Genomic DNA, 25656 nt, shown 5'->3' with positions numbered 1-25656 from the left:
TACTCTTTTCCTAATTACTGTTTTCTTCTAAAGGAAAAAGCTTCACCTCCTTGCGAGTCCCAGGGTCCGTTCACTGGTTTCTGCAGAGACGCTCTGTCCCCCGCTTAGGTTCGTTAGTGATGTGACTCAAGGTACACCACGGTAAACGTACACAAACTAAATTGCAAAGGCAGAGGCGCAGCTTCAAGCTGCGTGAGGCCGAAACGGTTTTTGTGTCGCGGGCGGAGGAGCCTGGTTGAGGGGGAGTGAGGACAGGCTGCAAAATAAATAAAATAGAAATGCTGGGTCTTCAGTTCGGTTCAGTAATGGATGTGCGTGTGAGTTGTTGCACGAAGACACCCTGAAATACGAAAAAAAAAAAAGAAAAAAATTACTCAGAGTAAAAAATATTGTCAAATTTTCCATTTTGAAGCAGAACCAGGGCGGGGGGTGGCAGAAAGGAGCCGGGGCCCTCTCCTCCTGCCTGACGCTCACCCACGTCGGGTGAGAGCGGCTGTGGCTAGATTACAACGCTTTTTTGAGGATCTCTGAGGGAAAATAACCTTTTTTTTTAAACAAAACCGTTGATAAACGAGAGGCTGGGAAGGGCGTTAGCGGCCCCCTCCCGATTCCTCCCCGTCAGTCCTCCCGACAGGGGGCAGCACGGCCGATCCGGGCATGAGACCATAGAGTCGCTCCTACCCCCTTCCACCCCGCCCAGGGCGCCGCGGGCGGTTGTTATTGAGGGCGAGGAGTCGCGCGAGCGTTTCCTGCTCCACCCCGTTCCCTCTGTCCCTCTCCCCCCCGTCTCGGTGGTGGCGCATGCGCGCTGGAAGGGGGCACCTGAGGGCGAAGGGGCTCGGCCATGGCGGCCTCCATGATCTGCAGCCGGGTGTCGGCCGGGCTGAGGGGCAACGGCCTCCGCGCCGCTCTGGGCACCTCCACGGCGAAGGTAGAGGCCTCTGGGGAGCGGGATGGAGTGAGCGGGGTCGCGTTAGAGCCGGGCGGGCTGGGGTCGGGGTCGTTCCCTGAGAAGCGACGGCGGGAGGAGCGATCGCCTCATCCCAACTCCCGCCGCCGTCCTGCCCTGCCCGGTCGCGGCGGTGGGGCTGGCAGCCCTGTGCTCGCCTTTGGCGTACGTTCCCCTCCGCAGCTGCCGTTCTGGGTTTTGGCAGGTCTTCCCGGCGTGGTTCCCTTTTCCTTGCTTTCCAGGCCCCCCCCGCCCCTTCCCTAACTTGCTTGGAAATCCCAGTGTTTCCATCTCCGCCGTCACCGTGACTCATACGAGGGGTCAGGCCGTGCCAGTAAAACTCTTCTTGCAGCTGGCATCTCCCCAGTCTCCGCTCTTGTGTCCTGCGATTGCGTTTTGGGGGTACGGCCTTGGTTTTGGCTGCAGAACCCCTGGAAAGCCGTGCGAACAAAAGAGCCGTGGAGGTCTGAAGCGTGTAACTCTCCCTGCGACTCTGTTCTCCTTCCACATATGGAGGAAGGTCGCTTCGAGTTTCCCTCTCGTGTTTCGCACAGCTTCCCAGGGCCCGGCTGGTCAGTCAGCGCCAGGAACAGCAGCTACAGCGGTCAGCACCTCTCACTTGGGTTTCGTGCCAAGGAAAAGGCCTCCTGTTTGCAGAAGGAATCCTGTGGAGGTTAAATCGGCTCTGTCGATCCGCTAGCTTGAAATGCTGTAGTAAAGCTCTTGCGTTGTCTGCACGCTTACCTTATTTAAAATGAACCAAAACCTTAAACATCCAGTCTGTTAGAAACTTCCTAATGAAGGCTGATTTTTGTGGTACTTGTGCCGATGGAACATACTAAAAAAACCCAACCGACAAACCCCCACAAAATTTTGCTTGTATCCAAGTTTGGTTTGTTGTCTTTTTACCTTGACTCTTTCAGTGCTAACCTGTGTTCATGGATTAGCTGAATTCAGTTGGTTTGCTGTTTCACATGTGTATAAAATTAAGGTCTTGTTCCTCTACAGTGAAATATGAAAAATGCAGCAAACATTTTTTTAGTTTTGTTGTTGATAATTTTCTTGTTATGAAATATTTGACAAGGTACCCTTTGGAAATCTATGTCGTCTTAAAGTCCATGAGTAGCTGTTCTTTTTAAAAAGGCATTGCTCATGTAGTACTACTTCTGATGTTTTATAATCAAAATCAGTTTCTCCCTGAACTACTTTCTACAAAATACCTGTCAGAAATTCTTGGAGTTCTGTACATCACTTTTGCAGATGAGATTAAAATTCATTCCACATGGGAGCTTCCTGGATTGAACATGAAGCATATTATGTTTTACTTGGCATTTGAAATGTTAAAGTTATTTGGCACTTTTGGCAACCCTCTGATTCAGTGTAGATGTTTGAAACGGGTCATAGGTAGTTTTTTCTGTTTTGTGATAATTGTATGAAGGCTGAATAGTCCATAGCAAATTAAATTCACCAGGTACAACCACTGAAGGTGGTGTAACTTAGTTTCTGTTGCCCTTCCTTCCCAGGGCTTGCTTAGCTCTTAGTTTGGCAGACACAGGCAATTACCAAAACTTTCGAACGAACCTATTCTATGTGCTTTTCTCTGTTCTCTTATGCTTCCAAAATTCCTCAAAGTTCTTTTTGCTACAGATATATTCCTTAAAGTACTTAAATACTAAGTACTCAAGGGTGTTTTAACGCTGCCAGTCCTTGTCAGTGCTAGCAGCTTCACCAGCTCTTTCCCACTGCCCCAAGAAAACCTCACAAAACCCAGTACCAAACCTGACATGAATGACTGATGTGGAATGGTAATGTACAAGAAGTGTAGGATTAAGTGTTCAGGTGTTTGCATTGGTATGCTAAACTGTACTTGTTTAATATGTAGACTTTTTTAACCTAAACAAAGAGGGCAGTTTTTCACAGCATAGTTATGTTCTTTGTTCTTTTTGTTTTCTTTTTTTTTTTTCTTTTCCTTCAGGTGCTTGGTGGAAGTCCAGGAATACTCAGTAATCATGGATTTCAGGTGCAACAACAGCAACAGAGGAGTCTGTCACTACATGAATACATGAGCATGGGACTGTTGCAGGAGGCTGGCATTTCTGTTCCACATGGACTAGTTGCCAGGACACCAGACGAAGCTTACAAAATAGCAAAAGAAATAGGTATAAAATTAAAGAGAACATATACAATATAGGCATGGGATTGATACAAGGTGTAACTACTTTTTCTGTCTTTCCTGGTAAGACATTTCTTGGAGTTCTGGATATACCTTCTCTTTAAGAGAGCCTTTCCTGCGAAGCAACTTTCTTGCAGATTTGAGTATTTACTTTGGAGCTGACGTTTTCTTAATTTGGAGTTTTCTAATGCTTAAGATTGCTCAGTGCACAAGCACACAGTGAAATCAGTTAAGTGACCTAGTTTTAAAGACGCTCTCGGTTGTGTATTGAGACTTGTTTATGAACCTAAACTGTGTCCCTGAAATTTCAATGGGGAAGGCCTTGATTCTACTTCCACTAAAGGCTGTGAACATATGTTTCAAGCACCATCATTCCCATAAGCCAGACGCTGCATATACTTTTCCTGTAACTTGTGAGTCTTGTTTAGAAGGAATGGGGCAGGTATAAATTGTATTAGCCTGGACTAATACAACTACCTAAACTTCTTTGAGATGAGTAATAGACTCTGCTTCGTGCAAATCCAGGATTTCTTTTTGCTCTCAAGCAAGGTTAGAGGAAATCTAGCGTGAAGAGCTTCAGTGGTGGTGGTGGCAGGTAAGGCTTCTGTAGTCCGAGATCTCATAGGGAACAGAAGTTGCAAAGCATACTTACCTTTAGGCTGCAGAAGAGGAGTAAAATCCTACTCCTTTGTGAACGTGCTGTTCTGGCAGAATGCAACTACATGCAGGAGGGGAGAACTTTGATTGCTTGTAGTTACACACTAAATTCCTGGCTTGTTGATGAAAAAGCATCCAATCTCCTTTGTCTGGTTGACCTTTAATTTTGGATTTGTCTCTGCCTATTAATTTGCCACTTTACCTCCTCTGTGTCTTAGTAAAATTCTTGTTTAATTTGGATGTAATATAGAAGTCAGCTTCTATTGTTTGAGGCATTAATATTCTTTTTTTTCTCTTTTTAAATTTTTTTTTTATTTTAGTTTAAAGCTTCCCCCCCCCCCCGGAAAAAATGCAGTAGGCTTGTCACACAGTTTTAATGAAGGACATTGCTTGTCATATTCCACTCTCATGTGCAAATGCCTAAATCTGTTTTCACCTCCAAATGGATACATTTGTAGTGGTTCCTGGGGTTATAGATTTTCTTAGATTCGTTTCAGTTTCATTTGTAGATTGGAAGAAGAGGAATAGTTTTTTTCTAGAACAAATTATGCTGCTTTGTAATATAGAAGGCAATTGAGAAGCTGCTTTACCTTCAGATCTGATGCCCCAGAAATTCAGGTATTGTCTGCCTGTCTTCTTTGTCTTGTTCCCATTAGAGAGTAAATGATACAAAATTATAACTTCATTAGTATGAAATAAAGGTGTAAAATGCTTCTGTTCTGAGAATGCCTTAAAATTCAGACCCTCACCTATTAAGGGTGAGCTTATAGCATGATCTAAACTTCACAAATCAGGCATAGCCCTTTGCTTACATTAATATCTGCACAGATGTTCTGCTAGTGGTGAATGAGACAACGTTTGCCTATGGTTCTATAATAGACAGCAGGGAAACTCGCAGGCCGCGATTCCTTGTTTTGTTCCTTGTTCAGAGAGGAGTCCTGTAGCAAAGTAGGTAGTCTGACTGCTGGTTTATAGCTCTGATCCATGTGACGTCAGAGGTATGCCTTTCATCTGGAGTATGTGACTCCGTGCAACTTCTTGGGCGTCAGAAAAATGAAGTTGTGAAGTGTATGAGTTAGCGTCCTTTAGTAAGCTAGAATAAAGGAATTCAGGGCTTCTGGTTGTCAGCCATATACTTTGTTTGAGTTGGTGTGTATTTGATGCTATGGCTTTCTTTGGCACTTGAGATGAGGAAGGGAAGACTTCCCAAAAGGAGAACACACTGAAGGAGTTTGAGTTTTTGAGGCATTGCTGAAACATTGTCCAGAACTCATTCTGAATGGTGACAGATTACCCTTTGCTCCAGTGTTTTGGATTTCTTTGTTATTGTAGCTATTTCCCCACTTGTTTTCATCAAGCCAAACAAACCAAATCTCTAGCAGAATGAAAAAAATCTCACTTTTTTTTGTCCACCTGCTCATTGTTTAATTTTGTTGTGTAGGAGTTGTTGCCGGTAGATATGAGATTATCTTTTGCTTCTTTTTATGTGTCAAACTGGTTTTTCAAATGTTTGTCTAAACCGTTACAAAGATAGTTGGTAATACTGCTTGCTCTGTCTCCCTAGTGCTGATCCACATGCTCCCGATAACCTTTAGTCAGAAACCTGCTCTCTGTAAACTTGAGTTTGGCACTGGATTTCCTTCCTTTTGCAAATGCCTCACTTCAGTTAGAAATGGGTAACTTTTTATCCCAATGTATAACAAATACAACCTTCTCATTAACAAAGATTATCGTGGTTTCACTGTGGCTGTAGCTAAATCAGTGTAACCCTGTTGTATGAACAAAGCTAAAGCTTAACCATACATTTATATATACTATCACTGCAAAGTAACTAGTGTGTGGTAGAGTCAAGCTGAAGCATACGAATGTTGCAGTTTGTCTTAAAGTCTAGTTAGAAGAATGCACTAAATATTTTTTAAATAAAAAAAAATAAGACATTTGTTAGAATTTCATTTGAAGTTATGCCTATCTTGAGGTCTGAAGTTAGATGAAACGGTCTGGAAGCCACAAAGGTTGCTTCCTCTCCACCTCCGCAGTCTTTCTTGTACTGAATATTTTTTTCTGCCAAAGACCAAAGTGTCCTAATGAGAGCAAATTGTTTACCTATATGTGAAGTAGTTTTGAAACGTATGTGAAGTAAAACACAGTATTTGAGCTTGCATTGTTTTCTTCCCTATAACATTTTCCTAATATTTTTAAAGGAAACTGAGATGAAATTAGATGCCATGAGCAACTTTTGAGCAATGATGACAGATCACCTATGGTTTGAGTCTTAAGGAAAAAACCCTTAAATTTTTTTGCTATTTTGAAAAAAAAAATTGATTTCTGCTGCAGCTATCAGACTTCTTAAAGTGCTATTTTCATCTCAGATTTCTGTTCTGGCTGGGTTCTGCAAATGATTATTGTTTTGCTTCTATTTTTTTAAAATCTTTCCTGTTGCATCATGGGAAGGTTGGCCATTGAAATTATTACATCAGTGTGCATATAGTTTTTTCTTTGCATATTTGTTTGGCTGTTGAGAGTCATCATTGGAATTTGTTACTTATCACAAGCAGCTTTTCCTTATAAAGAACCCTCCCTCTCATTTCAAGTAAATTGTTATCGCATACTGGTTCATGAAACTATTATTCTTTGAAAATAACTACTACTGAATAAGTCAGTCCCTGGGAGTAGGTTTGGACCTCCTGTAAATGTCACTGCTCACTTTTCCTCCAGTAGTTCACTGTCTCCATTCAAGACCTCCAAATCTCATTTGTGTCACTGAAAGAATGCATTCTACTCAGAGCTGAGAAGACTTGTATCTGATGAAGTCTTTAAACACTTCATTGATTAAAAAGAAAAAGAAAGAAGTATTTTTAGTTATTTGTGGGCTTTGCAATATGTGGCTCTTCATATGCTACATGAGCGCCTCACTTAAATTTTGAAAAAGCCAGCTGAGTAAACTGTGTTCTAGAGTGTCGATAAGAGGCTGCAGTATGCCTTGATGGTTGCCTCTCAGTTCAGGGTTTGCTCTCAGCCTACGCGTGCATTCCAGCTAGCACTGGGACCGGTGCTGATTTAGAAGCTGATAGGCATTTGTTATCAAGAACGTGACTAATGAACCTGAAGACTTATTTCTTGAAGAACAGATAGCTTAGCAGAACACACTCTTTGAAACGTATAGTAGTGCTGTTTGTTAAGACAGCATCTATGTAAGTGTATGTGTTGCTATAACTGAAGTTTTGATGCTTCCTAACATCTTCCTCTGTTAATAGTTGTGTGGAAGGGAGTGACATACTGTATGCCTGTAGAAAAGCCTGCTTTTCTTTTATAGCATATATTTCTATTCATGATGATGATTCGAGAGGTAAGACTTCTGAAGTGATGAGTATTTTGAAGCAGCTTTTGTGTTCCTGTAGTTTTGGAGGATTTTAGGATAGTGAATCCCACGGCTTTATGCTTATGGCAGACCGTCAAATTTTAGTAAAATAAAAAGCTGTGCAGAATAGGAGGTGTTGAAATGTTATGCACTGAGATTCTCACCTTTCTACACCACAGTTCTTGAAAGGAGACTGAAAGCAATGGAGTCTGATGCTACTTTTGCCATTGCAGTTTAAGAGATGTAGTCCATCTCTTTATCAGTGTGATTTATAAGGTAATGGTCTTTTTTGGTATGCTTTCTACAGAATGACTCAAGTAATTAGCTTGGCTGTATTCCTGCAGACAGTTCTGTGATTAACAGATGTTTCTTTTCAGACCTTTTAAGTTCTTTTCAATATTACTGAGACCTCTTAAGTTCTTTTCAATGTTGTTTTATTTTTCTGTCTATTGCTTAAATATCCAACCTGTATCTGTCAAAAAAGAAAAAAAAAAGTAATACATAAACCTGGGTAGATCTGTAAATAGATTTATTGATCTCAGGCTTGATTTAGTCAGAAACGAAAGTTTAGTACAACGTGTACAATGATTTTCTTAGGTAAAGTACTATTATTTTCTTTATTAGCTCTTCAAAAGAATAAGTATTCCAGGCACTGTGGCACAAAAACTGGGGTGGTTTTCTCCTTATTGTATGCCACACCTTCCTTGGTAGTCTGTGATTAAGTTTTTTTAATTTGTTCTGTGTCACACGGAAAGCTCACATCTAGTTTTTTGTTCCTAATACTTGTTGGTGGTTTTGCCATTATCCATTTTCCCTGTTTGTGAATTATCTGCTTGACTATGTTCACTGATGTCTTTTAGGTTGTTTGTAGAGTCTGAAGCTCCAGAGTGTTTATTCAGATGCTGTAGGATGTGGATGATGATTTAAGGTGGCAAAGTTGTGCAGAAATTCCCCAGGTGTTAAAAAAAACCTGCTGTAGTGGTCAGTGTTAAGTAGTTTTTTTCAATTATGTTGCTGCTTACCTGATCAAAATCTCTAGATAACCAGCAGTAGCAGTATAGAAACCAAACATTTACTTGAATTCTGGCAAATGCTACTTTTTTGGCATCTGAAGCTTACATTTTGCTTCAGCCTTCGCTTTCTTCTATAGCACTTCACTCCTTTGAAGTTCTATCAAAGCATGTTGTTGATAATAATTCACTAATTCAAAAAAGTTGTCTAACCAGCGCATGCAAATTTTGACTGCTGTATTTTAATTGCTTAACTTAAGCTGTTGCCAAAACTAAACCTGTCTTACGAGTTGATGAAAAACTTGATGCAGCTGATTAATGTCGGGAAGTGTTTGTGTAGAAAATATTTTGTAATAGCAAAACATCTTGTTTGCTCTCCTGACTGATATGGTCCTTTCAGTGAAAGTATGAAGATTCCTGGCACATAAATATTTCAGTAGTCATACTTTTGATTTGCATGCAGTGATTCTTCTAGCACTCAAAAATTTCAAATGCTGAAAAAATGTAATTTTGAAGTTAAATTCTAAATAGCTATACTTATTAACAAAACGCAGACAGTATACTCTGAAGAGATTCTCCGCCTTTGTTGGCGGAGTTAGGATCGGCATACTCTTTATGTCAAGACTTCTGTTGATAATACATTGTTAGTTACAAGCCCATCTTTTCCCTCCCTAATTCCAGTAAATACAACTACGTTGTTTAAACTTAAAATTTTTTGTTATATCTGTGCAACAAGGAAAAAAAACTGGTTTGCGTTATAAATGGAGAGATATTTTTCCTGGAACTAAAAACTTTTATATACAGAGTAACTGAGGCAAAAGTTATGTGTCTCTCTCTCCCAGGGTAAGTTTGCAGCTGAATGGTGGTTGAGAATTTGATTGGCACTTGTGTTATTAACCTACCGCTGCCTTTTACTGTTGTCTGTTTTGTCAGAACATTAGGCTTGCATAGTTATGAAGGTGTTTATAATACGTGAAAAGCGGTACTGCTGCTACAGTCAATATCAGACAGAGAAGTGGCAATTAAAGCGATTTGACAAAAGTCAGAATGGGAACTTGTAGAGCAGACCATTTTCATAAAGTTTGTCTGCCCTAATCAGACTTTCTACTTGCACGGAGAACTTCAGAGATATAATGGAACAACAAGCCTTCTTGCCTCTTAATAAGCTTATCATAAGGGTTGTATTTTACATAGGTCAATGCATGCATGCAAGGAGAGAGAGAGGCCTTTCTCCCAGTTTGAAAGCTTTGGTTATGGAATCAGAAATTATTCCTTCCAATAAATAAATACCAGTATTGCTAGAAATGAAGATTGGGCTGTTTCCTGTCTGTATCCTTTCACTGTCTAGTTAATAAACAATTGTCGAAGGTGAGATCTGTACTGTTAGTCCTGTATAGATTTTTGTTGTCCTGAACAGACAGATGCTAACTTAGTTTTCTGCTGACTTCAGGCACCTGTTCTCATTGGTATTTACTGTTAATTTTCTAAACACTTCCAGATTCTTTTCAGGTGTTTTACTTGCACATACTTTTAGTGCTAACTACCATTAATATGGAAATGCAGCTTTTAACAAATGCTTGTTCTGAGTTTTCTGCATTGGTGTCTAGCTTGCTTGCCTGAGCCGTACTACAGGTTTGTTATTTTGTTCTAGAGCGCGGTGTTAAGGCTTTACAGTTTGTTACTGCTGCTGAAAGCAGATGTCCTGCTTTCTGTCCCGCTCACTTCAGTGCCCCTGTGCATGTGCCTGTCACACGGGGCACAGGCTTGCAAAAGTACTGTCGGCTGGATTAGCTGTTGCCTTCAGCAGAGTCACTCTTCTGATATGCTTCAAGGCACGATTGCGCAAATTCTTGTGCTGGCACGAGAAAGGAGTCTGGAGTGAAAAGCTGAGGACGGGAGGCAGGATGGGACTGCTGCTGTGGTTTAGTGTTGGCTGGAATAAAGTGTCCTGACTTTGTATGTGGATACCTGCTCTAGGGCAGAAACTGCTCTTTTTTTATTGAAACAAAAGCCTAGCGGTATTTTAAAGCAGTGTAAGCAAAAAAAGAAGGGCACAACTGTTGGTACGGAGTAGAAAACTGTTAGCTGCTGGTTTCCAAATGTTTTCTTGGGTTACTCTTGTATCAGCAGTTCTCTGCTGTGTCAGATTGTGTGATAGTGCTGCAGATGAGCTGTGTGACCAAATATTTCTGTCCTCTGGTTTTAGGGTCACTTTAAAGGAGCTGTAGGAAAAAAATGTTTATGAAACAATAAACTTTCTGCATGGGTTAAGTTAAGGTTTTCTTGGGACGCGTTATCTTAAATTATCTTAAATTTTGTTTTAGGAACATCTATGCAGCTTAATTGCTTGTAAACATAGCTGGTCAAGTAATCCTTGAAGTGTTACGTGTTTATGCAATCAAGCAGCTAGTTTGCTTGCAGTGCTGTAGGAAAACAAATTATGAATCATTACTATCCTGCTCACGTAATGCTGCAATTGTTGCATTCTGTTGCATAAGGGATAGTCTCATGAAAACTTTGTTATGGCCAAAACTGCTTGTGAAGAGTTTAATGTTGTTTCTCACAGACTTTTTTCCGGATGTCTTGTATGTTGCTGAAGTGTAATCATGCATAATAATTGAATTCTTAATATCCTGTGGGATCTGGGCAGTAGTGCGTCTAGCCCAATACTCTGCCCCTCGTGATGGCATACTATTTAGGGAGATTGTTAGCCTGGCTATTTTCTGCAGTCCATACCCCTCATTTTCCCCCAGCATTCATAATTGTTGTCTTAGGAATATCAGAAGGAACATCTCTGCCCAGTTCCTTTTGAATCTCCTATTCTTCCTTCATGTCTCCTGGCAGGCCTCACTGTCTTCTGTGCAAAGAAGTGTCTCTGTTTCTTGCACCTTTATAAAACTGCCTTCCCTTGGTGGGTGGCTTTTGTTTTTGGCTGGTGTAGAACAGGAAACAGAATGTATGATATATGTGTAGTTGTGTGTTCTTGCTCTGTATGTCACCAGGTATGGCTAAAGACCATAATTATAGAATCATAGAATGGTTTGGGTTGGAAGAGACCTTAAAGATCATCTCGTTCCAACCCCCCTGCCATGGGCAGGGACACCTTCCACTACACCAGGTTGCTCCAAGCCCCATCCAACCTGGCCTTGAACACTGCCAGGGATGGGGCAACCACAACCTCTCTGGGCAACCTAACGCCAGTGCCTCGCCACCCTCACTGTGAAGAAGTTTGTCCTTACAACTAATGTAAATCTACCCTCCTTCAGTTTAAAGCCATTACCCCTGGTCCTGTCACTACATGCCCTTGTAAAAAGTCTGTCTTTGGATTTATTGTAGGCCCCTGGTAGGTACTGGAAGACTGCTATAAGGTCTCCCCTTGCTTTGTTTTTTCTCCTTTGATAGATTTAAAGAAGTGCTGAGCTCTTTTAGTCCCTTCTTGTAAGGCAAGCTCTTCATATCAGTGATCATCCTAGTAACATGTCTTCCCCATTGAAAATTACTTTTATGATCAAGCCCAGAGTTAAATGTAATGTTCCAGCTGAGATCTTACCAGAGCTTTAGTTGGCATCTGGTTCTGACTTGTTCAGATTCTGGCCTTTATTGCTAGGAGAAGTAATTGCTACAAAGAAGGTGTCTGTGGGTGAACTTCATGGCTTTCCTGAAAACTTCTCTGTAGAAGCAGCTTTTATCTTCTGGACTTAGTGTAGGAGATGAAAAGTAGGGTGGAGAAATAGGACCCTCTCTTCTGAACTTCCTAGTGGACTGTAAGTTAAAACTCTTAGTCTTGATTACTAAGTATATAAGTTCTGATTCTTTGTCAGATATAAAACTTCTGTAGAAAGCTCATAATAGTAAAATAATGCTGTGAATATTTTAAATCTTAAAAGATTTGAGTCACTTCAGAACCTTGTGAAGGAGCGTAGGTGGATCCTCTGTGAGCAAGGGAGCAAGCGTGGGGTTTGTGGGGTTTGGTTTTGTTGTGTGGTGGTTTGTTTTTTTTTAATTTAAATCTCTTCAGAAAATAAAGTATTTCCTTTCTCTTTTATACTAACACTAAGAAGTCCTGCTCTTCCAAATTTTGTGTTTGTATATACTTACAAGGTAAATTGTTTTCAAATGGATGGAACTTTATTTTTAAGCTTGCATATTGGAGTATGTGGCTTCATTTATTCATGAAGCTACTGTTATAATCGTACTCATACATGAGGCTTAGTGTTTCCTAAAGCAAGCTTTGTACTTAAAGTAGTTGCCTAAAAGTTAAGTCTTGTTTTGCATGGCTTCTGTTAAGCATGTTAACTTACTTGATTGCCAGTACTTAGTAGTTATAAAAAACAGTTATCTTCAGGAACTGAATTAAATATTAAATAATAGACAATAGTAAATCAACATATACTTGCACGTTTATAACCGTCATGCTTCTTGTGCCAAAGAACTTGATAACAGTTGTGAATTCAGAGATCTGTTGTTAGGTAGACAGTCAAGAAATAAAATCTACAAGTAGCTAGTTGGGAGTAGTAAGTTGAGCATTCCCTTTGCTTATAGCCACACTAGCTTGTGATATTATGCAAGTTTAAATTTATCTGGCCAGGCAGGATACAGGTCAAAATAGGAATCAACACAACTTTTTTGTGATTGCCATAATATTTTTCAGTATACATAGCAGCTAGTTTTGCTTAAGTACAGTAATTTTTCTTTGTCTTTTCCATGGTTGCCTTTTCACATCCAAGAGAAAAGTTCTCTCTTTGCTTGGAAAGACTGGAGTGGCTCAGCTATTGGTGGCATGGAAGAAGGTGGAATGTGGTGCACAAATGTGAATGGGGCAGCTCTTAACATCTTGCAGTCTAGCTGCTGTCTGCAGTGTATTCTGTGTAACTGAACTTGAATAATAACTCAGGGCTTTGTTTTTCTTCCTTTATCACCTTAAATGACTTGATGAGCTTTTTTCTTTGCTTTTTGTCTTTCAACTGATTTTGAGTATATTCTCATACTTCATTTTTTAAACCCAAATGCACAGTCTCCCCTACCTAGAAGAATATTTTGTAAAGGATTTTTAAATGGTTAAAGCTAACTAAAAGGCTTACTCTGCCTGCTCTGGGAAAAATAGTGGATTTGCTTAGGCCTCCGACTTCTGCTAAGTACTTAAGCTTATGCATCAGTGGGACCTGCAAGTTGACTTGGGTAAGTGCCATAGGTACATATTATTGCTGAGAAGATAGTGGTTACAGGTATAGGGTATTTGGACTTGAGTGAGGAAAATCTTGGATTATGGTGTGTCAGATACTCATTTTCATCTTGTTAATAGTCTGTGAGATACTAACCATTTCTTACTGGGTGCTTAATCGTTTGTGATTCAAACACATGCTAAAGATATATCAGAACACTCAAAGTATCAACACTTCTGGATACTAACTCACCAAGGTTTGTTCACAGAACAGCCTAAAGCTGCAATTTGTGGATGGTTTGAGACTTTTGGAATAACCTATGTGAATTACAATACAGTCTTTGATTCACATATTTGTCTTTTGAATCGGAGGGGGTGGGGGTGGAGAAGGGGGGATAAAATGAAAACAGCCTTTATTATTCTGCCTGGGACAATTTGTTTTAGTAGTCACAGATGACAAATTTTGGGTTTTCTTTCATTCTAGGTTCAAAGGATCTTGTGGTAAAAGCACAGGTTTTAGCTGGTGGTAGAGGAAAAGGAACATTTGAAGGTGGCCTCAAAGGAGGAGTGAAAATAGTTTTTTCGTAAGTTGTTTCTAAATTATCTGACCAAGTGGAAAAACTTCAAAGTTTCACATTATGAGTTGAACCTATTTCTTAGTTTAAAATCAGTGTTTTAATAATTAACTTTAAAATAACAAAAATTAGATAAGATTTTTTTTATGCTACTTCTATTTTTCCAGCAGTTTCTTTGTCACATTCTGAGCTTCTTTTATTCTAGTCCAGAAGAAGCAAAAGATATCTCCTCCAAAATGATTGGAAAGAAGTTGTTTACCAAGCAGACAGGAGAAAAGGGCAGGATATGCAATCAAGTTTTTATCTGTGAGCGCAGATATCCCAGGAGAGAATACTATTTTGCAATAACAATGGAAAGGTCTTTTCAAGTGAGTAATATGAGAAATAGAAGTAAACTAATTAACTTGTTATAGCTGAATTTAAAAAAAAACAAAACAGCAAAACTGTTTACTGTACTGGTCACTTGCTTTTCAAAATCAGAAATATACATGAGCTAATTCTTGTTTCCTAGTATCTCTGATTATATGATTGCCTTAGTCTTTAATTGCTTTAAAAATGTAATGCTACAATTTAAATTTATGGAATAATAAATGAGTATCGGTAGCACAAACTGAAGTTCAGAGTCAAATGGCTGAAAGGGAAATGGGTGGAATGAGGGGGTTATTTTCATTTTGGTTTTAGTTCACACTTACCTACCAGATGCTCATACTAGTGTTTAGTTTACAAATACAGCTATGTGTATGCATGTACATGTACACACTATTTAAGCATGTCAGGAACAAGATAAGTAAAAGGCTTTTGGAAGAGCCAATGGTCCTGGATAAATCAAACATCCTTTTTCTCCAATGTGTGGAGGTTCCTAGGGGTGCACAATTTTGAGAGTGCTGGTAGCTTTCTTATGTCAATACTCTTCAGGAACTGGTAAGAAGATTTGGGCCCAGAGGTCTGTCTTCAGAGCTTTCAGGAAGACGAAAGCCATAGTCTCTCCTGCTTGTACATTCTGTATGTGTGGGTATGTAGTTTTTTAGGCTACAATTCAAACGCATGTACTGAAATGTGTCAGTGTATTTTTTGACAGACTGGTGTTCCATTATGGAGCATAGAGCCTGAATTGCAAAATAACTTCAACAAAGCCAGGGTATAGCAGATTTTGGAACTTTATTTTCTGAAGCTCAGCAAAACCTGATTTTGGTCTATCCAGATGCTCAAGAGTTTGCAGAGGCACTGCTCTTGGTAATTAGAGGAGTATCTCTTTCATGATATTATTTCATGAGTATGAAATAATTTTCTGTGGAGGAATGAGGAAACTAGTCTTACTCTCTTCCCCCCCCCCCCCCTCCAAAATTAGGAGTTAAATATTGTATTTGTTCCTTCCTCTTCCTTTGTAGTGTTCTTTCTGATAGGAAAGTATCAGTTGTGTTGGGTTTTGGTACAATTAGGTGACTTGGGCACCTACATTCTGTCGTACTCTATAATATAGAGCAGGGAAGATCCAAATGCTACAGTACGCACCCCAGATTTACCACAAGGTGGCATTAAAATACTGTAAATGGCTGGATTTTATAATCTTAAAATTGTGTAAGCAATAAGCAAGCATCCTTATGGAAATAAAATTTACTGTAACTGATTTAAGCAAATTAGATAAAGAAGGGAAATGTATTTTCCTGACTTGTTCTTGCTCTCATATAAAAAAAAATAAATCTTATTAGTGTATATTGAGCATAACTGTGTGGATTATTGTCTTTTGATAGGGATGTGCCTTGTTTTTACTGCTGACTTTATAAGTCATGTTTTTAGATGTGCTTGTAATTGCTGTAACTTGTCTAGGATGCTTATGATGAGGAAACGCCTTTCAAAAGAAGGAAGTGTGAAGATTGAATAACACAATGTGTATTCCTGATGTTGCAAACCTCTTCCTTTAAGGGGGGAAGAAAGTCTGTAAAACAGTCAGTTGAAAGTGGAGCTTTATCTCAGGTGTTACTCGCCAATAGAGGCAATACTTCTTATGTTTTAAGCAAAACTGTGCAGTTTGGTCAATGTTGTGGAATGATGAGTTATTTTTATAATGTGTTTGTAGCTTCCTGCGTGTTCAGGATATGAATATCCAGAAATGTTCATTGTGTTGAACCTTGCTGTTAGAGGCAGGATAATTTACCATCTGTATGTTTCCATTTGGAAGGATGGTGATGGGAGGGAAGCGGTGTGGTTATTAGTCATGTTCTCTGAACCAGTGTCACACTTTCTGTAATTAATTGTCAACAATTATAAGGCTTTTCAATGTTTAAGACCTGTGCTGATATGAAATGCTGCCTTAGTACACCAGCATAATCCATGCATGGGTGGTGATAAGGGAAGGTAGTTTGAGATGATACGAGTGAGTATGTCTTTACTGTAAACTGGAGGACTGTTCCCATAGGGAGAGATTTTTTAGGTTCCATGGTAGTGAGTCATTGATGCTTTTGTTGAGATTTAGATAGCTTTTTAAAAAAATCTATGCTGCAAATGTTATGAATTCTGGTTTCTTAATTTCTTTTATTATTGAATAATTGAGTGCTGTTTTGTCAGAGCTCCGTGACTTGTTTTCTGCGATGGCTACAGTTATTGAGCTTTGTGATCCTACTGAACAGGAATAGTTTGCAGTAATTTGTCCCTAGGTTCTGCAGACCTAGATTTGCCCTTGGAGTTGGAGCATGGTGGTGTGAACAAATGAGTGCCTGTCACTTGATGTGTGTTTGTGTAGGAGCACGTGGAGAAGGGGGAGATGAGAGGCTGTTCTTTTTCAGGTGACAACCTAGGAGATAAAATGCATACAATTAATAAGTTGAATCTTTCTATCAAAATTTAAAACTAGTGTGTCTGTGTTAATTGCTCTGTTGCTTCAGTGTATACAAAGGAAAGTTTTCCTTGTTAAAAGAAATTGGACCCAACATACACCTTAGAATTTGGAAAGTATTATTAAAAGGTTTTATATAGATGTATTGAATAGGTAGTAATGTTCTCCTTAGAGCATACAAGTAAAATGCCCAAATAAAAAAACTTCCAACTAACAACAAGGTTTTATTGCTGTGAGGTAACTTATGGGAAGAACTAACTTTCAAATGTGTGGTATAAAATTACTTATGCTTTTTTTTTTTCCCCTTTTTCTTCTAGGGTCCTGTGCTGATAGGCAGTTCTCAGGGTGGTGTTAATATTGAAGATGTCGCTGCAGAGAATCCTGATGCGATAATTAAGGAACCCATTGATATAGTAGAAGGCATAAAAAAGGAGCAAGCTGTTAGGGTAATTGTTAATGTGGAAAAGTACACATTAGCGAGGATGGGAGGATTGCTTTTAAATTTTGTAGTGTGCGTGCATTCAACCTGCTGAGTTGTCTTTAAACCCTTTTGACATTTTGAAACAGATTTGAACTAGATACTTAAGTATTTTCAGGTGATAGTCGACGTAAATCCAACTCTGCATGACAGTGCTTTGTCTAGCTTTTGTATAGCTTTGTAAAGGTATATGGTGATGACTTTTTACTAGCTCTTTTTTAGGATAAGTGCAGTGTCTTGTATTGAAAACAATCTTTTCAAACCCAAGAGTTACCCTTTTTCCTGGAAGGGAGGAGAGGTTCTACATCTACAAATTCAGTTGACACTGAAATAATAGCTAAACTGGGACATTCCTAATTTTTAACTAAATCAAACCCCGAACATCTGTTAACTGATAACCAATCTTTTACTTTCAGCTTGCCCAAAAAATGGGATTTCCTCCTAATCTGGTCGATGAAGCAGCTGAAAATATGATCAAATTATATAATCTCTTTCTGAAATATGATGCTACCATGATAGAAATAAATCCTATGGTGGAAGATGCATCAGGAGTTGGTAATGTTTCTTCTTCATATTCTTCATGTAACAGCTTGACGTTTTTGTAAATCTTAGGTAGTTGCTTCACACTGCTAAAACTTCAGCTGTATACAGCAAGAGGACTTAGCATTAACATGGTATGTTGAAAAATGAATTTAACAAAGCATAAATTTGAGAAACTAGGCATAGTAGATATCTGCTCTTAATTGCTAAGTAGGTTCTTAAGTTTAAATATCCTCCTTTTAAAAATTTTTTATTTCTTTAAAAAGAACATATCTTCTGCTCTTGAGTGTTTGGCTACCCAGCATAAAGCATTCCTGGAAATTTGGTCTTTTCAAAATTCATTAATTGAAACTTAAGCTGTCTTGCGTATTTGAATTTGGTACTGAAAAGGTAACCAGAATAGTAGCACATTCTAGAAATCTGCTGCCTTTACTACTCAGGCATTAGAATGACCGATTGAGTTTGATATTTGATGTATTGAAAGACTATAGGTGTTTAAGTGATATCTTGATGTTTATCAGGTTTTTAGCATATCCAGTTGCAGAATAGTTAGTTAATATTCAATCACAGCCAATTCCCTTCTCACCAAAAAATAAGTCTGTGGAGAATATTTGTACTTGAACTCAGGTACAACAGTTTAAATTTAAACATGAATGTAGTTCCTTCATCGAAGCTTACAATTACTCTTCTGTTATTGTTTTTTTTTTTTAAATAATACTGCTTAAATGAACAGTATGGAGCAGTCTCTCCCATCTGTTTCTTGTGTGTTGTCTTTTTATATCATCTCTAGTGAGGGGTAGAAATGATGTTTTACATTTGTACAGACAGAAATTTAGTTCTCATGTAAAGAATACTATAGGTTTTCCATGTCACCTGCTGTATCTTAAGTGAAATTTACTTTTGTGTGTATTCTTCTGACACCTGTTCTTCCAATTCAGATGTTTATGTGTTTACATGCATGCACACATACTATATATTTAATCTAAAAGCAGAAAACTAAGAGGCATTAAAAAAACCCAAAGTGGAGACCTTCTGCAGGGATTAATTTTATGCTAATTACCGAAGCATAATTTGCCCAGATTTATCAAACAGCTTGTTGTAAGCTGCTATCTTTAGAGTGTCTCAAGAAATACAGTTATCTTCCCTTTTTGTGCAGTTAAAGGGACTTAACTGATTGTGTGGGTAAACTGGAAAGAATCTTGTATTTACATGCAGTGCTAAGTGTGTCTTTCCAGCAGAACTTTAAGTTTAGGCTGCATGACCTAGCTGCCAAGTTTGACTTAACATACTTTAACATATTCATGTAGCAGTTGAGCTATTATTCTAGTATTGAGTGATGGTTTGTTTTTTTTTTTCCTTTCAGTGATGTGTATGGATGCAAAGATAAACTTTGACAGTAATTCAGCCTATCGTCAGAAGAAGATCTTTGATATGCAGGATTGGACACAGGAAGATCAAAGAGACAGGGATGCTGCAAAAGCAGATCTCAACTATATAGGATTGGATGGAAACATAGGCTGCTTAGGTATGTTCCATTTAAAAAATTTTAAATGACTTAATGGATTTATAAACTGAATTCCTAAATGTTATCTTTATTCTCATATAGTCAATGGTGCTGGTTTAGCTATGGCCACAATGGATATAATTAAACTTCACGGCGGAACTCCAGCAAACTTCCTTGATGTTGGTGGTGGTGCTACAGTGCAGCAAGTGACAGAAGCCTTTAAGCTTATTACCTCTGATAAAAAGGTGAGGGAAGAGTTGGCATATCAGGGTCCTACACAGTGGTAAAACAGGCTATGATTTGAAGGACAATGCTTAGTACGTGTTCTCCAGAAAACATGTTTTTATAAGCATAGAATTAAAAAGGTAAGAAAATTGAGATGTTTAATCTTGGTGCAAATGAAGAAGGCCTGAAAACCTGCTGAATTTTTTTCCTTTTTTTAAAAATAGGTTCTTTGGCTGTGTACTAAGTAGGCAGTTTTGTGTCCTCCAGTTGAAGTTACAGCTGTATTTGAATCTTCCCAGAAATCTTTGAGTCAGAAACTCCCCCCACCTGCTGTTTAAACAGAAACCAGTATTCTGATGGGTTTCCATTTCTTTTTTTTTTTTTTTTTTTTTTTCCCCCCCTTTTGGGCCTGTTTTGCAGCTGGGTCTGTTTTGTGCATAGAGTTGTAGAGCTGAATATTCACTGTGCTGTGCACAAACAAGATTCTAAGGTACTAATTATATGTAACGTAAGATAAAATAACTTTGTAGTGGGCTTGGAAGGGCATTATTGTTTTATCCTATCGAAAGTTTATCAGAAGTGTTTGAAAATTAAAGAATAAACTGGTTGAAACTAGAGGAAGAGCTTTACCATCCCAGAGAGACAATCTGAGGACTGGATTGGTATCTACATAGAAATGCTTATCCTGGTGGGAACTTGATGGCAGTTTGGGACTTTTAAAAAGAAAGAAAAATATGAAAAAGAGGTAACTGAAAAAAGTGGGAGTGACTTGCAGGACCTGGTAATGGTATGCTACTTTTGCACTAGAATTTCGTGTACCACTTGCTCACCTTTGGAAAGGGCCGGAAGCAAAGAGTGAGTGATGTTACAGAGGAGCTTAGTCTCTTCCCCATTGGAAAGATTTTTGTTGACAAATGCAGGGTCTGACACACTCTCCAAGAGTGTTACAGAATCATAGAAACATGAAAAGGTTGGAAAAGACCTTTTAAGATCGAGTCCAACCGTAAACCTAACACTGCCAAGTCCATCACTAAACCACGTCCCTAAGCGCCACATCTACACTTCTTAAATACCTTGGGCAGCCTGTTCCAGTGCTTGACAACCCTTTTGGTGAAGAAATTTTTCCTAATATCCAATCTAAACTTCCCCTGACACAACTTAAGGCCATTTCCCCTTGTCCTATTGCTTTTACTTGATAGAAGAGACCAGGACCCACCTCACTACAACCTCCTTTCAGGTAGTTGTAGAGAGCGATAAGGTCTCCCCTCAGCCTCCTTTTCTCCAGACTAAACAACCCCAGTTCCCTCAGCCACGCCTCACAAGACTTGTTGTTCTTCACGTTCTTTCAGCAAACTGAGGGAAAAGTGAGGGATGCAGGCACAGAGCACCTGAATTACAGAGAGAAGAGAAGAAACTAGGAGGAATCTGAGGTTGCTGATTTGGGACAAGTTCTTGTAATGCACATTCTCTGCTGATGCATGGACAGAGGGTGTCCAAACAGACTTTTTAATATATCTTTCCCTTTCTGTCTTCCTTCAGCTGCTCACCGTTTTATCAAAAAATGATTACTGTAGCTGGGATTCCTGGTGCTGAAAGGCAAACAGCAGTACAGGCCACTGGTGTCATGGACTGCACTCTGGCTGGCACTCTGGGTTCATTTCAGGGTCATTTGGAACAGCCTTCTAGGGTGTCAAAGTTGCCTCTACCCATTAGTAGCAGGAGCAAGAACAGTGTCACACAGCTGAACTAGTCTTAATTGCAAGATAATGAGAACCAAGCTATTAACCAGTTGCACGTTCATGTTTTGTCTTGTTAAGTTTATTCTGTCCTCCAAGGCTGTCTACCCATTTTTGCTCCTACTTTATTCCATCATTCACCATTGACTGTGATCTTTTTACCCCTCCTTTCCACCACTTGAGTAGGAAAAGACTTTCCCTTAACCTCAGGCTTAGTCCTGAATAAAACATATTTCAGATAGCTTCCCTCTAAGTATGCTAGCTTTTAAATAAACTGTATAAACAGTGTCTTGTGTATGAGTTTTGTAAATTTTCTGTATTCTTTTAGCATGGCTTCTTCAGTATATGGAGGTAATAGAGTGGGAGGTACCTCTGCTGGCGTAATGTTAGAAATGGAAAGAGAAACAGTTGACAAATTAAGTTGTTAAATGACTTTACTGAAGTTTCATTTGTTTGATTTACTTGAAATCAAACAGCTCTCTTTTTATTAATGATGCTCAGAATGTTCGGAAGTAATGTACAGTGCTGGCTTTGTACAGAAAATGAGTGTGTCTCTTCAAGTAGATGTCCAGAATACACAGTGGGAGTGAGGGAAATGGCTATTGCCAGCAACTCATGCTGGTTTGAAGGACAATGTGGAAGTTTCTTGGGGCAGGCGTTTTTGCAGTAGGGTTTTCTTGAAGTAACTGTTCTGCTGTTGTGACTTTATAGAACTGTACTTTTGTTGCTGGTGTTCTCTAGAACAGAAATATTTCCTTTCTTTCACAGAGTCCCTTGTTACACTTCCAGAGCTTGAATTTTACTTAGGCTGAAAGGCTGAGCAGTGCTTTTATCTGATGTGCCTCTGGCCATTTTTAATGTGAATATTGTCATTGATTCTGTAGGTACTGGCTATTCTGGTAAATATTTTTGGTGGCATTATGCGATGTGATGTGATAGCACAAGGCATCGTTATGGCAGTAAAGGATTTGGACCTAAAAATACCTATTGTGGTACGGTTGCAAGGTGAGTGTGCTTCAGTACATGTTAAATATATTTCTGTCCACATTGACAAATGTTCTTGAGCTTAGGTACTATATAGCAAATTGCCTGTAAGCTGAGGACTATGGAAAAATAAGGCAAACCTTGAATTTAGTTGGTGAGGATTGGCAAGTTAAAAGAGATTTCCTGCTTTTATAACTACTGAAGTTGTTGTCTTCTAGATTTATTCACTAACTTAGGTTTGGAACAGGCTTCCTAGAAAATATGAGACAATTCTGGTAGTAGTAGTCTCCTGTTCAATAACAGTGGCATTTTACCTGTTTCTCAAGGTACACGAGTTGATGATGCCAAAGCTTTAATAACAGCTAGTGGCCTCAAAATCCTTGCGTGTGATGACTTGGATGAAGCTGCAAAAATGGTAAGACAGCTGGCTACAAATATTCTTTTCAGAACATAGCATCTGTTGCAGAATATTGAAAAGTTGAAACTCTATTCAGTCAACTAAAGGTGGCTTAGAATAAATCACAGTGCCAGTTATTATCAGGGCCTGAAGCAAATGTTTTACAAATTAGTAAGTACATATTTTGTAAGGAGAAAAACTACACAGTCAGAAGCTATTGTACCCCAGAAATTTCTCTGTTTGGGACTTCTTTTCTTTTTTTCCCCACTCTGAAAAGCAGGTTAAAAAATAGGTTAAAAACCACCCCCCAAACCCACAGGTAAATGACCAGATTAGTCACTCTCCTTGGTAGGGGAATGGCTAAGAGCTTAGCTTTATTAATTAGAAGAAAATACTTAAATTGAGGTAGCTGAAGAATGCAATATAACGCTTCCTTTGATAGAGTACTGTATTTCAGTGTGCATGATTAAAACCAAACATAGCTGATTGTCTGTTGCCTTATAAGGTAATTAGATAGTCAGACATTCAGACAGGCTGGTTGTGATATTTTTGTGTGTGTGTGGTTTTGTTTTGCTTTGTTTCTTGGGGTTGAAGCTCTAGAAGCAGCTGTGGATTGCTTGGAGGAAGAACTTGCTTAGCTTGACAGTATGGCCCTCTGTTTTAAGGAATAGTATTAACTCCTGTTATGCTGATCAAGCTTTGGTTGTGTCAATGGAAATCTTCCCTAGCAGTCCATATGGGTCTTTAAGTTATATTGCATCTACATAATGCATCTTCTAAAGCTTCTGCTGAATCTAAAGTTCTTGGCTGAATCGTGGAGCCATGCAAAAGGAGTTAAAATTAGTTTTGTAATCTTAGATTATCTTTAGAGCACTTTTTGAAAGGGTTATAGTTGTTTTTGTATGTAGCCCATAGGTAATTCCTTAAGCAGGTTTATGTAAGATGATGCCATGAGTGGGAAAAACAAATGGATGAGGATAGATCAGAGTCATAAGCTGAGCATTTGAAGCAGTGATTATAACCAGTAATAATAAAAGTATGGGGTTTTTTCTACCTAAATATTCAACAGATGTCTGTAGCTTATTCTAGCTAACTAGTATTTTAGGTGCTTTTGAAGTTAGGTAATGTGGACAAGAAAAACATACTACAAATGTGCAGCAACAGGGAAGATGAAAACTTTTGATCTGCAAAAAATCACAGGGCACCTGGTGGATTTTGTATCGTGGGGAAACTGATAGTTCTGAATCTTTTTTTTTTCCTAAAGAACCATTTACTTAGTTATAACATTTGATTCTAAGCGGGAAGTAATTCATAGAGGTTTTGAGTTGTTATGCAAGAGAACTTGAGGCTCCATAAGGTATCAAAATAAGATCCAAAAATGCTTGCAACAAAAACTCAGAGGAGAAATAGCTTCTAGATATACAGAATCTTTTGTGAGTGGGTATCTCAACACCTCCCAAGTAAACAAGGTGGCACATAAAAGTTTAAAACTTGTAGCATTTTATCAAGATACTTGGTTGTAAATGAGACCCAGACATTGTATAACTGTGTGAGATATTTTCTAAAAGACTTGACTGATCTTTCATTTAAAAGTGATTAAGAAGCACTGGACTAAGTAATAATATTCCACCCCCCCACCCCCCACCCCGCCCCCCGCCTTTAAGGTCTTGTTGATGATTCTCTGGCATTACTTTGTTTAAAAAGATTGGTCCAGCTCACTCAAGTTAGGATTGTTTTGAAATGAAGTCTTTCTTTTCTGTTTTTCAGGTGGTGAAACTCTCTGAAATAGTAACCTTAGCAAAACAAGCTCAGGTGGATGTTAAATTTCAGTTGCCAATTTGATCTGAGAAATGTCATGCCGGTGTCTAACATGTTCTCTGAAATACTGTGTTCTGTGGGATATTTTTCATTTTCTTGTGTGGAGGTTTTGATTGTTTGACAGGCGCACAAACTGAAGTACCTGGTCTTTAATGTTAACATTCAGAATGGTCAGAGTTCTTGTAAAAGCGTGTATTGCTGATATTTAGTCCTCCTTAGTTGTTGTTCTCAAGCCTCCAGCTTCTGCTGCAGAATGTCACTTGCAATATACTTCTGCGCTGTCCAAAGTAAAGCTTCTGGTTGAAAAATAATTATTCTGAATAAATCCTGAAGTTACTTTACTTGTAAATTTGCATTAGCCTTGGTGAAAAGTAAATATGACTAGATTCTCTAGTTGTCCATGTGGAGAAATGTATTGAAACGGTATTTTATATTGGAGACAGTTGTACTTAGTGTAATGGACATGAGCAAACCAATCATTATTTATGAACAGGTGCATTTGAACTTGATCAGAAACATTTTTAGAAGTGCTTCACTGAAGTGGCTGGTAACTCTTCTGGACAACATGTTTAATCACTACAAAATATACCGTAGCACTTAGATTTTCACAATTTCCAGTCCTTACAAAAAAAAAAAAAAAGCATTGTGTAGTTTTATATATGAGCAAGCATTTACCAAACCTCAAGGAGACAGAATACAGAGAGAATTTAAATGTCTATTGTACATCGCTAATAAAATTGTACATTAATAAAATGTCTCCCAGAACTTCTACTGTCTTTTTCTTTATATGTCACCATTTTGATAAATTGCATTTCCTCATGGATTAAACCGTAATGTAAGATAGAAAGCTGAAAGCTTTTTAGCAGTAAATTTACAATAGCACATGTTAATTTTTTTCCTCCTTGAATTGCATTGCGTGATTAAAAACATGTGAACTCACACTGTGTTGAAAAGCTTGGACAGATACCCTGCATGTAACATCTTACTAAAGTGGCCATAACTGATCTCTGCACAAACAAATATGCAGGAAAATGTTGCTTTTTGGGGAAATGTTGCTTCTACTAACAAATCTAGTATTAACCATTAATTTTCATCACTGTACAATGCTGTTGATTTTGGCATTATGTGGAACTTGGATGATGATCCATTTACCACTTAGTTTCCAAATGATGTTAAATTACTATTACTCATTTTTTGTTTGTATATTGTAGGGGTTTTTGTTTAAAATGTTGTTTTCTTGGCTAATGATAGCATAGTT

General features: G+C 38.6%; 1 protein-coding gene across 1 annotated transcript; it reads left to right on the top strand.

The window, feature by feature from the left end:
• The first annotated feature begins 768 nt into the window (after nucleotides 1–768).
• Nucleotides 769–25163, top strand: SUCLA2 (succinate-CoA ligase ADP-forming subunit beta). Its single transcript, XM_069802701.1, has 11 exons — nucleotides 769–931; nucleotides 2925–3108; nucleotides 13793–13892; nucleotides 14089–14251; nucleotides 17034–17162; nucleotides 17611–17749; nucleotides 19098–19259; nucleotides 19341–19483; nucleotides 22084–22204; nucleotides 22510–22598; nucleotides 24348–25163. The coding sequence occupies exons 1-11, from the start codon at nucleotides 845–847 to the stop codon at nucleotides 24420–24422; spliced, it is 1392 nt and encodes a 463-aa protein (XP_069658802.1). The 5' UTR covers nucleotides 769–844; the 3' UTR covers nucleotides 24423–25163.
• Nucleotides 25164–25656: the final 493 nt, after the last annotated feature.

The sequence above is a fragment of the Haliaeetus albicilla genome, chromosome 15, assembly GCF_947461875.1.
Source record: "Haliaeetus albicilla chromosome 15, bHalAlb1.1, whole genome shotgun sequence".
NCBI classification, from domain to species: Eukaryota; Metazoa; Chordata; class Aves; order Accipitriformes; family Accipitridae; genus Haliaeetus; species Haliaeetus albicilla.
Note: the sequence above shows the minus strand (reverse complement) of the source record. Positions and strands in the feature narration are given on the sequence as shown.

What these genes read in the sequence shown, in the direction of transcription:
- SUCLA2 (XM_069802701.1), top strand. Translation starts at nt 845, where the DNA reads ATGGCGGCCTCCATGATCTGCAGCCGGGTGTCGGCCGGGCTGAGGGGC. An exon ending in TTATTACCTCTGATAAAAAG is followed by an intron (nt 19,484 to 22,083) that starts GTGAGGGAAGAG and finishes TTGATTCTGTAG; the next exon opens with GTACTGGCTATTCTGGTAAA. An exon ending in TATTGTGGTACGGTTGCAAG is followed by an intron (nt 22,205 to 22,509) that starts GTGAGTGTGCTT and finishes CTGTTTCTCAAG; the next exon opens with GTACACGAGTTGATGATGCC.